The 23,817-nt window shown below is 43.8% G+C and overlaps 1 protein-coding gene across 1 annotated transcript in view; it reads left to right on the top strand.

Moving 5' to 3' along the window:
• Positions 1-2,400: 2,400 nt before the first annotated feature.
• LOC135087033 (E3 ubiquitin-protein ligase highwire-like) overlaps positions 2,401-23,817 on the top strand; it is a gene marked incomplete at its 5' end in the record, with an annotated part of 43,712 nt that continues 22,295 nt past the window's right edge. Inside the window, 21 exon segments of the mRNA XM_063981884.1 lie at positions 2,401-2,486; positions 2,774-3,026; positions 3,134-3,280; positions 3,841-4,047; positions 5,175-5,501; positions 5,617-5,793; positions 6,389-6,664; positions 6,856-6,990; positions 7,240-7,389; positions 7,781-7,933; positions 8,033-8,144; positions 9,079-9,250; positions 10,599-10,693; positions 11,520-11,732; positions 12,242-12,417; positions 13,947-14,172; positions 18,625-19,120; positions 19,207-19,373; positions 20,101-20,285; positions 21,842-22,594; positions 22,969-23,115. Coding sequence (XP_063837954.1) covers positions 2,401-2,486; positions 2,774-3,026; positions 3,134-3,280; positions 3,841-4,047; positions 5,175-5,501; positions 5,617-5,793; positions 6,389-6,664; positions 6,856-6,990; positions 7,240-7,389; positions 7,781-7,933; positions 8,033-8,144; positions 9,079-9,250; positions 10,599-10,693; positions 11,520-11,732; positions 12,242-12,417; positions 13,947-14,172; positions 18,625-19,120; positions 19,207-19,373; positions 20,101-20,285; positions 21,842-22,594; positions 22,969-23,115 — 4,653 coding nt within the window.

Raw genomic sequence — 23,817 nt, 5'->3', positions numbered from 1 at the left:
TTAAAGAAATACCGAAAGCAGCCACTCTAGAATGGGCCCGGGCAAACGCTGTACGCCTGTTGTACCAGCCCCCACCTGAAGAGAGTTTTTAAAAGTCCCCCTACTTCCCCTCATTGTGATTGTCTAACCTCTAACAAAAGAAATATAATTTAAATATTATGTAGTCGATTTAGAAGCGATGTGTTTTGTTTCCAAATTATAGCATGGAACTAGAAGTCGTAGGTGGTGCACTTCTGCAAATACCTTAGCAAACATAACGCGCGCGCTGATATAGGTGTACCAGAATCTCATGGCAAATAGGGAAAATAAACTTTGCTGAGAGCAATACTAGGGAAAGTGGAATAAACGATCTTGATACTGTTTAATTTTTTACTTTTACGACTTTAATATTACTGAACATGAAGTACGAATATATATTTTAGGCAGGTATGTGTATGAAGAATGTTGTTATACATCGAGTTTTTAACATAGGAAAATGTCTTGAAAAATAAATAAATCGTATATTACTTTAAGTAACTAATTTTATTATGCATCATACTTTTAACTTATCACTTCATTCAGAACTAGAACACGATTAAGAACTCCACTTGCATTTCAATATCAATAGATGATCAAGATAAAGAGGTATTATTGTAAATAAATTGCTCTTCCAGCATTTCAATGGAGAAGTTTCCTGATGTTAAAAACAGTATATTTCTCTGAATGGGATTAAAATATAAACCAAAACTAAAAAGACGGTGAAGTTTTTTTTTTAAATCGATCAAGAAATGTCTGGGAAATTAATTATTTAAATTACCTACATATTTTCGCGTGGAACTGAAACATAGGCGGTGCCGTTCTTTTTGTATATGGCCACGTCTGGGATAATTTAAAAAAAGGTTACAAAATTTTACTAAAAAAGAATCCTGAGTGACCCTAGCTGAAAAATTAAAAACTGCTAGATTAAAAAAAAAATGGATCTGTCAACAGCACTAGATGTTGTACTGTTTGTACTCCAAATGACTGTCGTGAATATCCCGATCAAAATGGCGTGAATAGTTATGCGCAACTTTAGGGCCCTGTAAGTTATTTATTTGTAGAGATATTTTCATGATTCTTTCACAATTATTATTAGTTTTACTTATATTTATTTCAAGTTTATTTAAAAGAAAAAAAATGGAAACTTCTCCATTATTCAATCTTGCTTGATGAAATCTTTTTCAATTTTCTTTACATGGTCATAACATTTTGACCATTCCTCTGCACCAATTTGTGAGATATACCTAAAAACCCCGACAAAGCAGCTATTAAGTAACAATAATATAAAAAAACATAACCCTGCTTCTGACGCAGTTGGGTATAAACTAAATGTATCAAAACATTTCAGTCCAACTTACTGTCAACTCGACGACGCGCTTTGAAATCAAAGATTGACTTTGAATTATGCCTTATTTTTACAATTCACATTGAAAACAATATGATTTGCTTGAGCTTTTTCGACTTTTTCACAAAAATAACAAACAGTCAAGAAGAGATTACAAAATTTTTGCAGCGACTGACAGATTTCATCATTTTCTTTGACAGATGACAATTAAACCATAGACAATTGCCATATGAAAAACACACTTTTCCAATATTTTTGTTTGCCATGAGATTCTTATAACACTCATGAGACGTCATAGGCATTCTCCATTAAAAAAAGATATCATTTTTTTACTCTGCGTAATCGATTTGTATTCATATCGATAAACTTCAAATATCGGTTTCCGACATAAATACCGACTGAAATCTCTATCTTCCGAATATTTATTGATTTTCTGACGTTCGGACTTTACCTACCGCAAACTTCGGTGAAAAGCTCTAGATTTTCAAATTGTAGAGTTTTCTGTGAAGTTTACTGAAAAGCGAAGAGAAAACAGCAAAATGTTGCTGCTATTGTTTCAGGTAATTTACTTGATTTGTTTTTTTTTCCATCTTTGATAATACAGCTGTAATCAAAATACGTACGTGTAAAATAAGTGATAAAAGCTATACGAAATATTTCTGAAATAATTTTTAATTTTTTTATGATTTAACAATTAGCTAAAACTTATCTGGCTTTGCGATAGTATATTTGTGTCTATAGTAAGGTAAATAGGCAATGGGTGCGCATTTGATATACATACCTATTAAGAAAAGTGCATAGAGCATTGACCTTTATTGATTGCAGTGCCCAGATCCCAGGGCTCACTGTGACCTAGCTTTATGTTTTGATATAGTCTAATAAATGATGCTGTGTGATGTGCTAGAGCGACATTTGCTGGGTGTTTACAGTTGCGATTTTTGTTTGTTTGTGTAATTTGTTTCTTTTAGTAAAATTTATTTTGAATTTGGTGTTCAATGGTGCGATTTCAGAACTAGAAGGCGACAATTTGATTGGTGTTGATGATGCAGCCACCGGAGTTAAAATGTATGGACCCAGAAAATTATCGAAAATACTTTCGGGCACTTTGTTGGAGTTACACCAGGTAAATAAAGTGCCTTTAGTTACAAAAACAGAATTTACTTGCTTGTTTTTTTTTAATTTTCCATGAAGTGATTTGTTGATCCAGATAATGTAGGTTTTATATGTTGAAATCACATATTAGATTTTCTGGGGTAGAGCATTATGATTTCTCACTCAAAAATTGTCTACAGATCTAGCACATTGGTTTCAGTCATACAGTGTACAAGAATGCTTAAATTTTTTTCTTTCATGGTCAATAGTTACTGAAAGTGAACAAATTATTGACACATTGCTCTTGATTGATTTCAGGAAATGGGAGCGGAAGTCTCAAAAGAAGCTCACGAAAAAGGAGAAGCTTCGGCGCTTCAAAGCATTAAACTCTTCACCAGTATGCTTTGCTCCATCTATACTCAGCAACCCTTCACAATTTGCTGTGTATGCGAGCGTCCGTAGATCTATCCTCATGAGATGGATGCACCTTCCGGGAGTCATGTCAGAACAATCGGATGACAGTGATGACGACGAGGCTTCAGCACTTGTGCCCTTGACCAAGTTGCCTAAGGTAACAAGTTTCTTATACTCCACATTTTTTATTTTTCATCAATCTCTTACTCCTCTCTATTTATTTTTGAGTTAGATTGTCATCTACATCGAAAAATATGATTGCAGGTGACTGGTATTGGTTTGCGCACGGTATTCGCGCTGATCTCGCAGGCGCGGTTCACCGACGCAGAGTTCAGTGAGAATGCTCTCAAGGCTCTGCTCGATGTGCTGCAAGGGCACACGCCGGAGGAACTGGCGCAGGAGCCCACCGAGGTGAGTGTTGCATCATCTCCGTTATGTTCTTTTGTTTGTTTTCTGCTTTGTTTCTGAAAGAGTTGCTGTGCCCATACTGCCCATAGATTCATTGCAGGTATTGTTTGTGGCCACAATAGATTGGAGTGAATTATATTACTTTGTAGTGCTTTCTGTACGGATTCAGATTATTTATGCGTTGCGTTCTGGGCCATCATTTAACTTAATTCTACTATAACTACTTAGCATAGATGATGGAGGTTCTGATAACTGACATGGAAATCCAATGTGTGATCTTGAGATCAGTCTTGAGACTGAGTCTTTAAAGACTAATGTTAAGGCTGAGTTGTACCACCTAACTTTGACCATAACTATAACGGTTACCGGTGTTTTTTGTATCGAGTTTGTTAGATTTTTGACATTTGTTAAAGTTAAAGTAAGATGGTGCAACCCAGCCTAACATTGATAAAAAGATAACAAACTTCATTTGTTTTAGCATCGATGTGACTAAACTTGTCAAAGAAAGCTCAGATACTTCACCTGTATTACTGACCTCTCTAACATTTTATCAATTGTTTCAGATAATAACCAACCTACACGCCATGCTGATCGAGGTAGCGAGCGGCAGCGGGCCGGGCGGGCGCTCGGAAGCCCCCACAGTGCTGACCTCTATGAGCAGTTCGTGTCTCATCGCGCTGTCGGTCGCCCGAGGGGAGGCCGAGCTCATCCTCAACGCGGTCGCCACGCTGACCATGTCGCCGCCCGCGCTGTCTGAGCAGACCTTGCAGGTTGGTATACAGGCTATGTTACGAATGCGAAAGGAACTCTATCTCTTTGTTACGCATAATAGTAAGCACTGTACCTACATTATGTAATGTAATAGTAATAAGACCTCAAGAATGTACTTATTCTATGCAAATAGGTAAACTAAATCAACTAGTGAGAAGTCACCCTGTCAATATGTTGGGGCTCCATTCAAAATTCAAGTTTGTGTAAGGAACAATCAATAACTTGGCAATATGAAATCTCTTTGTTGGTATTACTTATTATTATTCTATGGTATAAGTAAATAAAGTATTTTGTGATGGTTTTAAAATGGTGTACCTCATCATCATCATCATCATCTCAGCCATAGGACGTCCACTGCTGAACGTAGGCCTCCCCCAATGCTTTCCATGTTACCCAGTTGGTAGCGGCCTGCGTCCAGGGCTTTCCTGCTACCTTTATGATGTTGTTGGTCCACCTTGAGTGGACGTCCCACGCTGCGTTTTCCGGTAATAATGGTGTACATTAGAGATCTACTCTTTATGATGAGGTGATGAATTCCAACTATCACACTTATTTAATATTTTCCAAGTAGAGCTTGCTCGGGAGAAGCTGCTGCCAAAATCTAGTATACTTTAACGTTAAATACCATAACTCAGGGGTGGCCGATCGCGAATATTAGTCCAGTCGATCGTGGCAAGGCAAAAAACACTATAGGTACATGATTGTGTACTAAACTATGCTGTTCCATTTAAGATTTCAAGAAGTATGTAAGTGTTAGATCGCCCAGGGTTTCGTTAGTAAATAGTAGATCTTATGTCTAATCAAGTTGGCCACCCCTGCCATAATTTCAGTTAAAAATACTTGCACTTGGTTTCAAGAGGCTCTGTATCGCGTCGAACTCTACACAAAACCTACCTATGGTGAAACCAACCATTCTACCTACCCTTTAACCATGGCCATGGTTCTGAAAAAAAAGAGTACCTAATTTTTAAACAAAGAGATGATTACAGTTAAATAGATGTTTTTTTTAATACTTTTAAATGTTACACAAATATAGTATAACATTTGCGGTTATCATAAATCACACGCACTTTATTTGAATAACTGGTGAATATACAGCATCCTGCAATTGTTATTTTTGCTGCAGATCCCCGCGAACCTGACCATCCTGCAGCGCAGCGTGCAGTCCGTAATCCTCGGCTCTCCGTCCCGCAACCAGTGGCTGAACTACGGCGTCCCGCACCAGTCCCTAGTCACCAGCTTCCCCGTCGACCTGCCGTCCCAGCTCACCGCCGGACCCGGCGAACTCGTCGTCCGCTCGCTAGCGTCTGACGGCTGCTACCTCTACGTATACACGTCCAAAGGCCTCTTGAAAATCGGATCAGGATACGGCAGCTCGATTAAGCAACACGTTTATTTGCACAAACCTGACTTCTTTGCTAGTGATCGACATGGCTGGCTAGGGTATTGTAAAGTGAGTACCTACATTGGATATTTTTAACGAAGTCATTAACTATTAAATGAATCTTTGAACGCTTATACCTACCCACTTGATATACCTTATTTATTGAATGTAATTCTTTTTGCAGAATAAGTTGTATGTTAGGATTGGAAGAAAGAAGACTGAAGTATATGAAATTGATAGAGAGACCTTAGAAGTGAAGAATATGATAAGGCTAGAACCCGGACATCCGGTGCCCATCGAACCAAAATCGGCAGTCTTTACGGATGGCAACCAACTCGGACTGATTATGCTGACCAATTTTGTGAGTGGATATGTTACGGTCAATGTGATAAATGTGAAAATTATGAATAATCGCCGGTTATTATAAATAATTACCTCATGATTTGGTAAAAGTGATTAATATGAGATCATTTATGTGTGTATAAAACTAAATAGGTGGCTTAGGGGTGGCCCAAGGGCCACCCCCGCCGCACCCTAACCTATTTTTCACTTTAAATCAAAACAATATGTTATGGGCATTATGGCAAAGTAATGTTACGCAAGAAACAGTCCAAAGTCATTATTCCAAATTATATTAATATATGATATCAAAACGTTCAAAATGTGTGGCTGTACACCGGCGCTGTACACGAGCCGGTGTTCTCTTTTATGATATTTGTTAGTATTAAGATTGCATTATTAAATAATCACTGATAAATGTGATTAATTTATCACTTTTATCTCGCCTGTCGGTAATTATTCATAATAACCGGCGATTATTCATAATTTTCAATTTATCACTTTAACCGTAACAGATACATTTAAAGGCTTAAAGTCAGAATATTTGCTTAATTTCTAATAGCGAAGCTCTATTTATGTGGTATTCTTTGAGTGACTGTACTATTTGTATCCAACAGGACAACCTAACCATAAAAATGTATGAAGTGGACACCAAAGAACGCGTGGAAGGCACCAATACCACGACACTGACGTCACACAAGCACTTCAACGTTCACCTATTGAGGCGACGAACGCTCGCGCTGGGGCGAGCGCCCTTTGAAGACAACTTGTCTCGGCGGGCCTCAGAGCTAGACGCTCCTGTGGCTATGCAGCTGGAAGACAATGAAGATGACCCATTGTCCAGTATTTGTGCTGGACAGGACTTCGGCCTTTTGACCACCGCTTCGGGGAAGGTGAGAAAGAAAAGGATTACAAATTAGCAAATGATAATTTATTGGCAAAGCTTTAGGATTTCGCTTATGTACCTGGAACATTTCCTTCTTCTGTAAAATTCATTCTTGAGCGTTACAATACTGCATTATTGATTGTCTCATAATACCTTATCCTATGACAATTTACATCATAGAAATATGTTGTCCAATAGGTATACTACACAGGCAAAGGAGCCAGCCTTGGATATAAAGCTGCACCCCCTAATTCAGGCCGCTGGACTCTCATGAAGGAAGCCATGTTCATGAAGAATGAAGCTCCTAACGTGAAGAAGAGCAAAGTCATGCAGGTAAGTTTTTTTAATTGGTCATCTAAAAGTTGTGTCTTTCATCTACCTAATCATTAAAGATTTGACGCCGATATTCTATTCACCCGTTAAAAGATTATCAGGGACCCTTTTCATCTATCTTGAAAATGAGTCTGCCTACTCTGCCTAATGGCTTAACCTGGCCCTGGAGGATCTTAGATACGGTTGTAGCTACGCCCTTGGAGAGGAAGAAGGATGTGTTATTAAAGTCAACTGTGTGTTATTCTAAAGGTGACAGTGGGTCACGAGGGCATGCATGCCATCATGGTAATGGACAACGGCACGGCGATGTTCACGGGCGTGGCCCGCCGGGGCGAAGACGGCGACACCAACAAGCACCGCCGGACGCCGAAACCGACGCGACCTAAGAAGATATTCAAGGTCAGTACATAGAACACTAGCAGACCCGGCGAACATCGTACCGTCTATATTGATCAGAAAAAAATTAGGATTCTAATGGTGACATAATTTTTAAATCGGCCCAGTGGTTCTGGAACATATACAATACAAACAATGAAATCTTTCCTGTTTGTATAGTGCAGATCCGGCATATAACTTTCTAGTCTAAAATGTTGAGAGGTTTGTCTTCTTCCACTAGAATAAATGTTTTATTGATTCTATCAAAAAACAGTTTGGTCGATGGCCGCGCGAAAAAAAAAAGACGCCACTTTCCATACAAAATCTGGCATTAAAACATTGACTCTCATAGTTAGGTGTCGATGCGTCATTATAACAATTTGTTTGACTTCAAATTTTTCGTTTACTGCTTTAGGCTGAAGGTCACCACGTGATATACGCGGCCTGCAACTACGGCTCGACAGCTTTAGTGACGAGGCAAGGCCTCCTTCTCATGTACGGCAAAGACACGCAGCATTGCGACTCCAACGGAATCGTGCAAGGATTACGCCACGAGAGAGTTATTCAGGTAAAACTTTGTCATGCGAGATAGAAATTAAAATATGTTTACATTATACTTATTCAATATTGTAAGATAACATTACGTGAATACAAAATTTTCTCTCAGGTGGCGCTGGGCAAAGCACATGCTGTTGTGCTGACTAACTTCGGTCAAGTCTACACGTTTGGCATCAACAACAAAGGCCAATGTGGGAGGGAGTTTGGCTACACCAAAGAAAGTCAGTATAAAGTAGAGATGTAGTCATTCGTTGGTCGATTCCTCAAAATTCAACAGTCTGCCAGCCAAGGAGATCATAATCAATACAAATACTGTTAAAACTATGGCTCTCCATGCAGTTTGTATGTGTAGAAATATCTATATTACGCGTCATTTGTAGGTTCTACAAAGTTCTTCGTTCGTTCGTTTCAGCCGAAAGACGTCCACTGCTGGACAAAAGCCTCCCCCAAGCATTTCCACAAAGACCGGTCTTGCGCCGCTTGCAACCAGGCACCTCCCGCGACCTTCACCAGATCGTCGGTCCACCTAGTGGAAGGCCTGCCCACGCTATGTCTTCCGGCTCGTGGTCGCCAGTTCGCCACTCAAGAACTTTCTTGCCCCAACGGCCATCAGCTCTACGAGCTATGTGCCCCGCCCACTGCCACTTGATTTTAGCGATTCTGTGGGCTATGTCAGTCACTCTGGTTCTCCTACGGATCTCCTCATTTCTGATTCGATCACGCAGGGAATCTCCGAGCATAGCACGCTCCATCGCCCTTTGGGTGACCTTGAGCCTTCTTATGAGGCCCGTAGTTCTTACTGCTATTTATATTTAACTGACCGAATGAGTGCTGATATCAAATTAATTTGGAGATAATGTGGATGTCGTTAGAAGCGATTAAGAGAGAAATAAGCAAACATCAAGCTTCATCAACCCGTCTGGTCAGCAACGTGGATAGTGTAGAGAATTTTTTTCATTTGCCTCTGGTAAATTAGAGAGGGTCCTTCTGCAGTGGAAATAACGGAGTGACATGATGATGAAGATTAAAATAATAACCTAAAATAGCAATGAATAAACGAAATTTAGCCACCTTCCCGTAAATATTCATTTCAGCTCTAGGTGTCCTGTCCCCTATTTACCGAATGTTCGCGTTCTCACGGTCCGTGCTTTGCAGAGATGTACCCGCGAGAACGGCACAGCGAGAGCGCGCGCGAGGACGTGCAGCTATGCACGAGCACCCACGCGTGGGCGATGGACTACTGCCGCGTGTGCGCCGTGTGCCGCGAGTGCACCGGCTTCGGCAGCGCCTGCCACTGCGCCGAGCTGCCCAACCGCGTGCCGGGCGAGTGAGTGACACAGTAGGACTAGCACAGGTCGCTAGCTGTGCAGGGGCTCGCGTGGGCGATGGACTACTGCCGCGTGTGCGCCGTGTGCCGCGAGTGCACCGGCTTCGGCAGCGCCTGCCACTGCGCCGAGCTGCCCAACCGCGTGCCGGGCGAGTGAGTGACACAGTAGGACTAGCACAGGTCGCTAGCTGTGCAGGGGCTCCCGTGGGCGATGGACTACTGCCGCGTGTGCGCCGTGTGCCGCGAGTGCACCGGCTTCGGCAGCGCCTGCCACTGCGCCGAGCTGCCCAACCGCGTGCCGGGCGAGTGAGTGACATAGTAGGACTAGCACAGGTCGCTAGCTGTGCAGGGGCTCCCGTGGGCGATGGACTACTGCCGCGTGTGCGCCGTGTGCCGCGAGTGCACCGGCTTCGGCAGCGCCTGCCACTGCGCCGAGCTGCCCAATCGGGTGCCGGGAGAGTGAGTGACACTAGGACTAGCACAGGACTGTAGGGCTCGCACAGGTCGCGAGCTGTGCTGGGGCTCGCGTGGGCGAAGGACTACTGCCGCGTGTGCGCCGTGTGCCGCGAGTGCACCGGCTTCGGCAGCGCCTGCCACTGCGCCGAGCTGCCCAACCGCGTGCCGGGCGCGTGAGTGACACTGTAGGATTAGCACAGGACTGTAGGGCTCGCACAGGTCGCGAGCTGTGCTGGGGCTCGCGTGGGCGATGGACTATTGCCGCGTGTGCGCCGTGTGCCGCGAGTGCACCGGCTTCGGCAGCGCCTGCCACTGCGCCGAGCTGCTCAACCGCGTGCCGGGAGAGTGAGTGACACTGTAGGGCTAGCACAGGTCGCGAGCTGTGCTGGGCGCTCCCATGGGCGATGGACTACTGCCGCGCTGATTGAAAGGAGACACAGACCAAAATTGATAAATGGTTATTCAATTCTATTTAAAGCCACGATAGCCGAACGGTGAAGGGGTCGAAGTGGCAGACTCGAGATCCGAGGAACGCGGGTTCGAATCCCACCGCCGCTCGACTATTGTGGTGAGCCCACTCGTAACACAAGCTTATTTAGCTTAAAACGAGGGGCTAACGGGACTATTAGTAATTTGGGCAATACAAATTGCTAATAATGTTAAAAAAAAAATACAAAATGGATTCGTTTATAGGAATACTGCTGCGGATAAGCCAACTCTTTTCAGGTTCCACTCTCTAAGAGGTTACGTCTTAACGATCTCTTTCTTGAACACTGACCTAGGACATTTTAAGGTTGTCACAACAACCTGTACTATAACAGTGGCACGTGTGAGTTTTGGGTTATATTGTGGTGCTGTTACCTCCTTGTTCAAAATCAAGTTCTGTCGCCAGGAGATGCGGGTGCGGCGAAGGCGACAGCGGCTGCGGCATCTGCGGCGCGTGCCGACGCTGCGCCGAGACGTTCGCGACGGCCGGCCGTTCCGATCGCCCAAACGACGGCGACGACGACGGCGACGGCGCCGACGCCTCCGGCAAATCCGACACCAGGAGCGGTAGGTGAAACGTTAAAGGAAAAAATGTAATACGGTTTTTTTATTCGAGTGATCTGAATGTTATTTTTGTTTTGTAGTGGTTCCGGCTGAGTGGACCACTGTCGCTCTTCCCGTGGAAGACACAAAAGGCGAGTAAAACAAATGATTCTATGGAACATTAGGCCTCTCCCGTCAGCATGGGAAATGCGAACCAAATCCTCTGTTTGCCTCTGGAAAATTAGAGACGTGCTCCTGCAATGAAGATAGAGTTAGGTCCATTTTTCAAAGCATTCCTCCAGCAATTAGTTTCAGCCTTGATCAGTTTCTTTTTAATAGGACAAGCTTTAGCAAGCAAGACAATATTTTTAATAGAATAGCCTTAGTGAATATGTCTTATTGCAAAAGAAGACAAATTTTACTAACCAGAAATTGCGATTCTCATATAAAACAAACCGTGTGTATATCTCGACCAGATAATCTTCAGTTATCTATGATTCTTCTGTAACAACTAAGGCTGAGTTGCACCACCTTACTTTGACCGTAACTTTGACGATAACCGGTGCTTTTTGTATGGAGTTTGACAGATTTTTGACGTTTGTCAAAGTTACAAAAAATAGTTGAGACCAGCGAAAAGGTGTAAAAAGCCTATCTCCACTGATACTCCGTAAAACCTTTACTCTATGACTAGCGTTGACTAGTGTCAGAGACGGTTAGCAAAGGCACGCCGTCTCCGACCAGCTCTTCGGCAAGATGGTGCAACCAAGCCTAAGATGAACGAAAGGAAATGACGTTTGCTTCTTATAAATAGAGAAAGAAGGCGTCCGCTTCACCCAGTACGAGGGCTCGCCGCTCCACGCGGCTGGGTCCGAGGCCGACAGAGACGCGAGCATGAAAGTGAGCTCGCTGCCGCCGGCCAGGGTGGCCATCCCGGGCGGCCACCGGGTGGTGGCGGTGGCTTGCGGGCTGCACCACACCGTACTTCTGACGGAACACGGTAAGTGAACGGATTACAGCATGCTTTGATGTATTTCTTGCAGGAAATAATGAGTTATCTTTAGAGCTCACAGTAAAGAGCACTGAGACTGAAAAAAATTACAGCTTTCAACCTAAGAATATTCTATAGAATAATGCCTTTTAATGTGGCGACTAGGTGCCGAAGACTTAGGCGGTTATCACACTGCGCGGGGCGACAGATTTAATCATTGTATGCAAGTACCTCAGTTTGTATAGAAAACACGCGCGGCACTTCACACTGACAACGCGTCCGCGCGCGTGATTTTTTATACGAAAATCACGCGCTCCGCGGCGGAGCGCGGCGCAGTGTGATAACCGCCTTAGTGTAGTTAGGCTTTGTGGACTGAAGACTTTGGCCAGTCAGATGCGGTGGAGCTGGAACAGTGCAAGACCGATTACTATGAAGATCCTTAGCTCTGTGTTCAGCAGTAGACCTCTTTCGGTTGAAAAGGAACATTTTTGTATAACACCAGCTTTGTTCCCCACCAGGCGAAGTCCTGACCTTCGGCTCGAACCAGTACGGGCAGCTGGGTGCAGGTGACGTGGCGGCGCATCACCGGCTGGTGCGCGTGCGCGTACCTCGCGCCGGCTCAGTGGCCGCCGGGTCCTACCACACGGCTGTGCTCACGCGAGACGGGGAGCTCTACACCTTCGGCAGCTACCAGGTAATGGATGCAATAAACGTGGGGTAGGCTGACCTTCGGCTCGAACCAGTACGGGCAGCTGGGTGCAGGCGACGTGGCGGCGCACCACCGGTTGGTGCGCGTGCGCGTGCCTCGCGCCGGCTCAGTGGCCGCCGGCTCCTACCACACTGCTGTGCTCACGCGAGACGGGGAGCTCTACACCTTCGGCAGCTACCAGGTAATGGATGCAATAAACGTGGGGTAGGCTGACCTTCGGCTCGAACCAGTACGGGCAGCTGGGTGCAGGCGACGTGGCGGCGCACCACCGGTTGGTGCGCGTGCGCGTGCCTCGCGCCGGCTCAGTGGCCGCCGGGTCCTACCACACGGCTGTGCTCACGCGAGACGGGGAGCTCTACACCTTCGGCAGCTACCAGGTAATGGATGCAATAAACGTGGGGTAGGCTGACCTTCAAGTTAAGTGAAGCTGACCCTAAAGTTCTTGAGTGGCGACCATGAACCGGAAGACGTGGCGTGGGCAGGCATCCCACTAGGTGGACCGACGATCTGGGCGACCGAAGGTCGCGGGAGGTGCCTGGATGCGAGCGGCGCAGGACCGGTGTTTGTGGAAATCCTTAGGGGAGGCCTTTGTCCAGTGGACGTCTTTCGGCTGAAACGAAGGAACGAAGGCTGACCTTCGGCTTGAACCAGTACGGGCAGTTGGATGCGAGTGCCGCCGCCAGGTCTTAACACACTGCTGTGCTCATGCGAGATGGCGAGCTCTACACCTTCGGCAGCTACCAGGTACTGGACATACTTGTGACAGCTGCTGACCTAACCGCTCAGCGCCTTGACATAGACCGTGGATAGGGTAACCTGTCCACATTTTGGTATGTCAAGTGACTCGAACCGTCGCGGGCCAGCTGCCGATGCGTGGTGGGCGTGACGCTGCCTTACTCTACACCTTCGGCAGTTATTACGTACTGGGTATAATATGCGTGTGGTGAACTTCGACTCGAACCAGTACGGGCAGCTGAGTGCAGGTGACTTGGCGGCGAGTGCCCTTGCACTCTATCTTCGGCAGCAAATGGTATTATAAAAACTAATAAAAAGTTTCGTCTGATCTTATTTTTCGCAAACCTTGTAAATGGCTATGATTTCAATGTTCCATCTTACGTTAAAACAGGACTATTCCCACCTCTCATTCCCACCACTGCAACTCCTGTGTCGCCAGGATCTACAGCTAGACCGCCATAAAAACCCAACCAGTGTTTTAAAGCCTGGTCCGTGAGCACGTAGAATTTTGTCCAATGACCCCAAGCTACCCATCCTTATCGCTCACGCGTAATTATATTGCTGTCGCGACTGTGCGACGGGCGCCCGCAGTGAGTGTGCGAGCGCGTCAGCAACATAATAACGCGCGAGCGATAAGGATGGGTAGCTTGGGGTCATTGGACAAAATTCTACGTGCTCACGGACCAGGCTTTATCTTTCGTTGAAAGGCAATGGAACAGTATAATCATACTCCCGCCCTTGCCTATACTCTGCTGATCTTGAAATATTTCTGTAAACAGAAAGGCTCGCTCGGCCGCCCGCGGCTGGAGGAGCCCGCCCGCAACGACCGCAGCCCCATCTGGTACGCGACGCCGGGCCGGGTGCCGCGCCTGGGCCCGCGCCACGCGTGCAAGGCCGTCTGGGTGTGCTGCTCCGGCGACCAGACCTTCGTGCAGGTCTCGCAGGCGCTCATCAAGACCGACACGCTGTTCAGCGCCACTATCACTGCTAATAACAACGCTATTGGTGAGTCACGATGACACGCTCATACCTTAATAACAGTTCAGATATAGTCCTAACAACATTTTCCGAAGTTTTGAATATTTACATCCCTCTCATGCAATGCGAGATGTCAGCATGAGTGAGAGTACCAGATTGGCTCGAGACTACGTAAACTACGTTAGAGAGTAGGAATTCTGATACTTAAGGCTTGGTATTTCTGCTAAAGTAGGTATTTCGCGCTGTCAAAATCTGCGCGCGCAATACTTCGCCGAAGACAGCGCGCCAAAGAGCTCTCGCGGCTACACAGTATAGAAATACGCAGTTTAGAAATACGCAGTTGGTTAGGTTGGGTTGACTTCCTTCCGTTCAAGCGTCACACTCACAGCACTTTCTAATACAAATCATATCCAAGTGATACAAATTAAAACAACTTTCAAAATTTTTGGGAATATATTTTAGAATCGAATAAATATAGAATATAACTGCCAAAGTAAACACGGTTCAAAGAGGCGTGGCGTCACCCGACCTTCCGGAAGTTCCGCGCCGGCTAAAAGAATTCCAAGATTACGTCACCCGACCTATCGGTAGATCCTCGGGAGCTTGAGCGATTGGAAAAACATTTTATGATCAGTTACTCGTAGTAGCGATTATTTAGAGCTTGGATAATAAATTATAGTTGTTGCAATTCACAAAGCTTTGCATGTGGTTAATTACATTAATCAGTACACGCATCAATTTTGTTCAATCTTTTTGTTTATTAATAAATAAAAATATCATACTAAAATTGCATGCATAATATTTGTTTGTATTGGTCTGGCTCTGGGTGTTTTCTTTCCATAATTTATGTATAACGTATGTACCGGGCTCTGTATCGAAAATCACTATGAGCAATGAGCATCACACACTGTTACCTGGAGTGCATTACCGCAGCAAATTTTTTATAAATGTTGTGCTTTAGAGAGTCGAGAGTATAGCAGATAATTAGTCCATCGTGAGCAGAAATTTGTCCACTAATAGCAAAATTCGTTCAAATTATAGTTTTAAAGTTATTGGCTAGAAGATTATTTTATCTTGCAGCTTAGACCTTTAGCTACAGACCTTAGACAGTATTTTTGAAACATTCTTACGCATGGTGGAGGAAGGGACGCTCTAGAGCAGTGGTTCTTAACCGTTGGTCCGCGGACCACTGGTGGTCCCTGGAGGCATTCCAAGTGGTCCACGATGTGCACTTGCACACCTTGGTCAAAACCACTTTTAACTAATTTTTGCAGTCAAACTGGTTTTGACCGATTATGAGGTGGTCCCTGACAAGACAGAAATTTGGTAAAATGGTCCCTCATGACTTAAAGGTTAAGAACCACTGCTCTAGAGACTCAAAACTACAAGGATACACATGAACTCCAGTTTTAAATCCGTTGATATCTGCTGCATCTGCCATGTTTTTGGCTATAAGATTCTTCTATCTTACGGCTTAGACCTTTAGCTACAGACCTTAGACAGTATTTTTGTGAAAATTCTTACGCATGGTGGAGGAAGGGACGCTCTAGACACTCAAGTCTACAAGGAGTCACATCAACTCCAGTTTTAAATCCGTTGACATCTGCTGCATCTGCCATCTTTTCAACCGACTTCAAAAAAGGAGGAGGATCTCAATTCGACCCGTATGTTTTTTTTTTTTTTCTATATTTGTTACGCGATAACTCCGCCAATTATGAACCGATTTGAACAAATCTTTTTTCGGCGTATAGGTAATACCTCAAGGGTGGTCCCATTTAAATTTAATAATAAAAAAAACAACCCCCAAGGGTGGAAAATTGGGGATGAACTTTTTTATACGCAATATCTCCGCCGATTATGAACCAATTTTTTTTGGTCTCAGTGTACTGCCTACCTTCAGTGGTAACATCAAGGTAATAATTAGTTAACCCTACGGTGGTCGCGGTCTAAAATATTACGTAAATGGTCGCGTGGATTACATGCGTAAGCCATTTTATGGAGTAAAAAAAGAAGACATCTCTTTATAAAAACATGTTTCTTTATTTTTTATATTTATTGTTATGTATTAGTTAATGAAATAATCAAACAAAGAAACGAGAAGTTCTTCTCAGTTTTTATAAATTAACCAAAACATAAAAATCATCATTTTTCATCAAGAAAATGTCAACTTTGGCAGTTCAGAAATTATTCAGTACTAATTGCACTTATTTATTAATTATATTTTGAAAAAGAGATACAGGCCATCATGGAATGATAAGGACAAATAAATTTGTTGCACGAATTACAAGTATTTCCAGAACTTTTATTTCGCTTTCTTCCGCAGTCAAAGTAGCGACCTAAAAACCTCCGCTGTGATGGTTCTGAGTTAGATGGCTAATCACTGGTCTGAGAAACTTGTTCTCTTGTGGAAGAATGTGCACTTCTGCATCAGAAACCGAAGAGTCGCTAGAAGATACGCTTTCATTGTCAATTACTTCTAGCCATTCCGCAATTTGTGCTTTTTGTCTATTGTTCATGATTTTTATCTGAAATACGATGATTTTATTGAAAACACCAATGTAAATACATACCTATGCCGTAATTATTTATTATAAAGCATTAATTTACACTAATAATGCAAAAACAAACACATTAAGTAAAAAAGGTTACTTAAAAAATACTTACGTAATTGGTCGCGCGGATTACACGGGTAGACCATTGGCATTTACGGGGCTCCTGCGACACATCCACAAGCGACCTGGCGCTCACACGTCATTAAGTGTGATCTTCGACTATGCAACTTAAAGTACACGAAGTATCAAAACGATCGCGTTGACCGATTTCAAAATATTCGACAATTTGCACGAGTGGATTACGGGTGTAATCCACGCGACCACTGTAGGGTTAACTAAAAAGCAAGAAATAAGTAAAATTTTATTAAAAAAAATAAAACCGACTCCAAAAAACCTACACTAAAACGTAGAAAAATAATTACTAATTACCTACTTATTTATTAGGACGAATTATTAATATTTATGTAGGTATACCATGATTGATACTTTTGGAGTCGGTGCAGGCAAACTTTACATGTTTCATAATCTTGGCACCGACTCCAGAAGTATCAATCATGGTATACCTACATAAATATTAATAATTCGTCCTAATAAATAAGTAGGTAATTAGTAATTATTTTTCTACGTTTTAGTGTAGGTTTTTTGGAGTCGGTTTTTTTTTTTTTTTATAAAATTTTGGGTAGAAGATTCTTCCATCTTGCAGCGTAGACCTTTAGCTACAGACCTTAGACAGTAGTTTTGTGAAAATTCTTACGCATGGTGGAGGAAGGGATGCTCTAGACACTCAAATCTACAAGGAGTCACATGAACTTCAGTTTTAAATCCGTTGACATCTGCTGCATCTGCCATCTTTTTGGCTAGAAGATTCTTCTATCTTGCAGCTTAGACCTTTAGCTACAGACCTTAGACAATATTTTTGAAACATTCTTACGCATGGTGGAGGAAGGGACGCTCTAGAGACTTACGTCTACAAGGAGTCATATGAACTCCAGTTTTAAATCCGTTGACATCTGCTGCATCTGCCATCTTTTTGGCTAGAAGATTCTTCTATCTTACAGCTTAGACCTTTAGCTACAGACCTTAGACAGTATTTTTATTATTTTTTTGTGTCAGTGTGCTCTTCTAAAGAGTGTAAGACGATTGTATGTAGGTACTATTAAAATGTAATTTTAACTAATTGGTTTTGTCTCATATTTGAGGAATGTACTATGTATCATGAGTAGAGTCTTCGTTTAAAAGGATGCGAACGATTTAAATTTCAATAGGTAGACACAATTGATAATTCTTAATTATCAAAAATTTAAGCTTTCTCCAGTAACACTGATATTATTATACTGTGACTCATCAAAGTCATCATTGTCAAAAATATTGACAAATCGCGAACTGTCATGGCCAAAAAACTGACACGCGTCCGTCCTCCGTAAGCGCCACCGCGCGACTGATTGAGATTGTCCAAGCCGTCATCGACGATTTTTTCCACATTTTTTAACATAAGACGCAATATAAAAATTTCATCCGTTAAAAGCCCTCAAGTTATTTCTGAACTTTAGTTTAGTAAAAGATTTAGAACCTCAAATCGCTTATTTTAAAAATAAAACCATAAATAGAAAACGAATAGAGGTAACTTTGGGAATATATTCTATCGAGTCAACTTCATCAAATCGTGTTTCCATCCGTTAATAGCCCTAGAAAATATCCTCAACTATGCCCAATAAAAATCTTAGCCTTTAATTTTACTGTTTAGTACCTCAAAAATGAAAAATGAAAACCTCATTTTCGCCATTTTCTCTGCTACCCGGCCTTAAGCAAGATTAGTTCAGGTCTTGCACACACTTTTCTGTATTTTCTTCTACAACCAATAAATACACAGCATATTTTACTATATTGGTTAAAGTACTTATTGGCTGACGGTATTGGTTATTTCCAGTGATCCTCCCGAACCGTCCGGAGCACACGTTCAAGTGCATCACCATCAACAAGGCTGACGGCGCGTGCAATGCGTGGACCGGCCCCGAACAAGTAGACTTTGTGAACACGTTGGCGTCTCTGGACCCGTTGTATGACGCTCTCTGGTGCTACCAGCCGCAGATGCGCGTCATGAAGTGCTACAACATCCTCGCCTTCGACTCCCATAAACTGCACCGATGCTGCAACAACGATGATTCCTACCCCTCCGACACGGAGCATGAATACCCCAAATTCGGACCCATGAGGCGACTGGACGAATTCAAGAACCTCCAAGTTGTAGAGACGTCTGTTCTGTACGAGAACAAACCGCCGGAAAATGTTGCGCTGTCTAATATGTCAGTGCTAAATCAGGAGTTGGCGATCCCGTCCGCACCAGGATGCTCGGTGACGAGGATGCATGCTGCCCTGCATTTGCTGGGATGTCTGGACTCATTGACATACGCACATGATTCTAAGTAAGTAAATCATATTTTTTATTTTCGAAACCTCCGTTTTTTTGTTTTATTCAACAGATGATTTATGCTATCCTTGTTTCACTCAGGCTGAACCAAGTGGATTGCAAGCGAGACAGCGCATCGTCCCCGACGGTGCCGGTGAAGGAAGATTTCCTCACGGTGAACAGATTCGAGAACCATGGAGGCGGCTGGGGCTACTCCGGCCACTCGGTCGAAGCTATACGTTTCATGTGCGACACTGATATACTGCTTGGTATGTACTTTCTTATTTAGCCTAATTTAGAAACTGTATTTTAAGTCCAAAAAAAACTTGATTGACCCCAAAAAAGATGACTTTTTTGCTCAAATACAAAAAGTCCATCTTACTAATATATTACTAATAATATAAATGCGAAAGTTTGTATGGATGTCAACATGTTTGTTACTCTTTCACGCAAAAACTACTGAACGGATTTTGATGAAACTTTACAGTATTATTGTTTATAATCCAGAATAACATAGACTATAATTTATGACGATCTGTGATAAACTAGATTTCACGCGGGTGAAGCCGCGGGCAAAAGCTAGTTTCAAATAAATTGGACCAAAATTTAAACCGCCAAAAAACTAAAAAGGGATTGGCAAGCGAGTCAGCTAGTTGGCACTATTGAGTAAACAAAATGTGAAATTAAAAAATCGTTTTTCTTTACGGCCGGTTCACACATGTCTCCGTTTTACTGTTCCGTATTATCGTGTACGTTTTTTTTCGTCGATGGCGTATGTAGTTGTATGAGCGACTTCACACATGACACAGTATTCTGTATACAGTAATACATACATCGACGAAAAAAAAACGTACACGATAAAATGGAACAGTAAAACGGAGACCATGTGTGAACCGGTCGTTACGTGTATTTTTATGAGGCGATACAGCAATTTCTTGCTTTCTAACTTGTTATTTAGCATGCAAACATTCGTTGTAATCGTACGTCTATTCCTAGGCGGCATCGCACTCTTCGGCGGGCGCGGCGACTACACGGCCAAGGTGAAGCTGTTCGACATCGGCGCCGAGGGCGGCGACCAGGAGGGCGACGGCGAGGTGCTTGCCGAGAGCGACGAGGTCGTGTTCGAGTGCGCGCCGCGGGACCGCTACCCGATACACTTCGAGGCGCCCGTGCCCGTCGTGGTGAGTGGGCGTGGCCGTTTGCTTGACTGTCAACTGTTTATTTGTTCTAAAACCATAGCAATAAAACACTGTAAGTTACATCATCTAAAGCCTGGTCCGTGAGCACGTAGAATCCCGTCCAATGACCCCAAGCTGCCCATCCTTGTCGCTCGCACGTAATTATGTTGCTGTCGCGCTCGCACACTCACTGCGGGCGCGCGTCGCACAGTCGCGACAGCAATATAATTACGCGCGAGCGATAAGGATGGGTAGCTTGGGGTCATTGGACGGGATTCTACGTGCTCACGGACCAGGCTTTACCAGATACTCTTCGAGGCGCCCGTGCCCGTCGTGGTGAGTGAGCGTGGCCGTATACTTGACTGTCAAATGTTTATTTGTCCTAAAACCAAAGCTATAAAGGCCTATTCAAACCTGAGCGATATTCGCTGCCGCTGTGGGTAGAGGTACATACCGCGCGGGTTTCGCTCAGGTATTTAGTATCAAGTACCGCGGCTAGAGCGTTTTCTCTGCCGCAGACGGTAGCGAATACCGCTTAGGTCTGAACAGTATTATTACCGCATACCCACTGGGTTTTCTCTGCCGCAGACGGTAGCGAATACCGCTTAGGTCTGAATAGGCCTTAATCACTGTAGTTACATCATTTCTAAAACCAAAGTTATAAACACTGTAGTTACACCATCTACCCGATACTCTTCGAGGCGCCCGTGCCCGTCGTGGTGAGTGGGCGTGGTAAAAAATACGGGACTATTCCCACCTCTCGTTCCCACCACTGCGCACTGCAACTCCTGTGTAGATCTACAGCTTGACCGCCATAAAAACCCAACCAATGAAGGTCAAGTTTGTCCCGGGAGAAAGTTAAACTGACATTGGACCCGCAGCGAAATTAATAGAAGAACGAGTTTAAAATTAACCCCCTTACTAATAAAAAGTTACAGTTGTTGAACACTGTTTTAAAATGACATTTCCATACTAAATGTGACTTTAAAACACTTTTCAACGAGCGTGTAAGTTTTATTAGTTTCGGCTTCCCTCCATTTGAAAGCGGATGACAGGTGACAAAGGTTTAAAACCTTTAAGAAAAGATGACAATAAATATCAATTAAGGGGGCCTATCTTAACGGGGGGCCGTTAACTTGACTGTCAACTGATATTTATTCTAAAAACAAAGTTATAAACGCCGTAGTTAAATCATCTATCCGATCCTGTTCGAGGTGCCCGTGCCCGTCGTGGTGAGTGGGCATTGCCGTATACTTGACAGTCTCCTGTTTATTAGTTCTAAAACCAAAGCTGATGAATAGAGAATATGCATCGCTTATAAAAGTTAATAAAATATTCATAAATAAACACTGTTGTTACCTGTCCAAAAGTCAGTAATTATAATGGGACTGCGTGTTGTTCTAACATGGCCAGAGACGTCACGAAATTTCCTATGTCTATATCTTAGTTATTTATTGAGATTTTTGTTTTAGAACTGAAATGTGAGAAATGAAAAAACCTTACATATTTCCTATTGCTTTAGAAACAGATAACATAAGATCATGTTTAAATTCACACAGGCGAATAGATGGTACGTCGCCTGGGCCTGCATCAACGGCCCGTCGTCCGATTGTGGCTCGTCCGGTCAGGCCATGGTCATCAACGACGAGGTGGGCTTCCACTTCAAGACCTCCAAGAAGTCCAACAACGGCACCGACGTCAACGCCGGCCAGATCCCTTGCCTGCTCTACAACCTCATGAATGCGGACCACACAGTAACAGTCAAACACGTCGAGCAGGGCGACCCCATCATAGTCCTCTCAAAGAACATCTCTCGAAAAGTCACAGTGTCCTGCTTCCGCTCGCTCATACACCTGCTGCAGTGGAGCTGGACCACGTTCAAAAACGGGATCATGGACACGAATGGCCAGGTCCCTATCAACTATCAAAAGCTTACGCTGATGAAACATCAGAAGCGATTGGTGTACGTCATCCGGGCATGCTTACGATTGATAAAGTCTTATATAAATGAGATTTACCCGCAAAATAATCGGAGGAGGAACACTCACGAGTACATGTCGTACTTCGAGGCTATCGGGGAGGCGCGGAATTTGATTCAGAAGATAATGTCTGAGAAGACGCCGACGTGCAACATGCTGCCCCGGCGCGGCAAGAACAAGACGCACCGCGTGTGCTTCGTGCAGTTCGCGCTGGAGCTGACCAACTCCATCCTGAAGGAGGCGCATGAGACCATCACCACGTGCTTCCACGCTTTCTTCCCGACGCCCACGCTCAAGTGGAACCATCTCTGCTCGTTGCTGTTCCATGTGAAGGTAATATTTTATTTTATACTGCAGCATATTATTTAATCATTTGAAAGGAATTTATGTCTATCAATATCTCAAATATACAACTTTCAAAAGGGTGCGAAAAGCACGTATGAAACGCTAATACTCTCGACACAGTCTCGATCTCTTGTAACAGTAAGTTATATTGCACGGCAGATAACAATAATACTACTTGCACACTTCGTGGAGGTCGTAAGAGCCGACTGAGAGAAATATGCAAACATTAGGTCTCTCCAACACGAGCTGGCCAAACCAGGCTGGGGAGTGTAGGCCAAATCCTCCCCTCTTGTAAATTAGAGAGGATTGTTTCATAGTGGTAACTAACTATATGACCTGATGATGCATATCCTCCGCGACAGGACGGCATCGTGCCCGGCTCGCAGATCCGTGAGCTGACATCGACGTGCGCGGCGCTGTGCGCGTCCCGCAGCCTGCGCGACGTGCTGCAGTACATCGTGCCCGTCACGCAGTGCTCGCTCGGCGAGTACCGCCGCCCCGACAGCAAGGTAACAACACTATGCACTCGTCGCTTGAGCCATTGGGGAGTGATACTTTTCTATCTATAAATGACAAGAGTGCGTTGACTTTAACTGCCTTACGCACGTATTACATAATATCTTGTATAAGTATTTGCTGTATCTAATGGAAAAGAGGCTGGCAAAAGTGACTGAGTTTGTTCCGCCACTTCTTCTCAGCACCAGCCCATATGTTGTCGCAATATGGTGGTAGGGCAAGCTATATTTGGGACGTGTATAAATGCCCTGAAAAGGGCCTACATACAAATAAATATTTTGATGTTATCAATAGACGGTCGGCCGTCGATAGTCAAATGGACAAAGTTATTGTGGTGATGCATTCGAGTGCCTCATACGGGAGGTAGGTAGGAAGTTTGATGACATACGCATGAGATCGTGAAGTGCGTTAACCTCCTTTAGGCTTAACGACGCGATTGGGAATTCAGCATGACACGAATTCGTTGCTGGTCAGTTATTTTAGCCATAAATTATTATATCGTCTGGGACTAAATGAATTCGCGTCCATAGTTGTGAGCACATTTTTTTACTATACATGCACTAACTGAATGTGTTCCTAGGCTGGCACTTGATTTTTCTTTGATTGTGAATTCCAATACAACCGAAACGAACCCTAAAACTATACTGGCTACACAGCACCTACATAAAAACCATTTAACACTGACAGTCCCCAAA

The sequence above is a fragment of the Ostrinia nubilalis genome, chromosome Z, assembly GCF_963855985.1.
Source record: "Ostrinia nubilalis chromosome Z, ilOstNubi1.1, whole genome shotgun sequence".
Lineage (NCBI taxonomy): Eukaryota > Metazoa > Arthropoda > Insecta > Lepidoptera > Crambidae > Ostrinia > Ostrinia nubilalis.
Note: the sequence above shows the minus strand (reverse complement) of the source record. Positions and strands in the feature narration are given on the sequence as shown.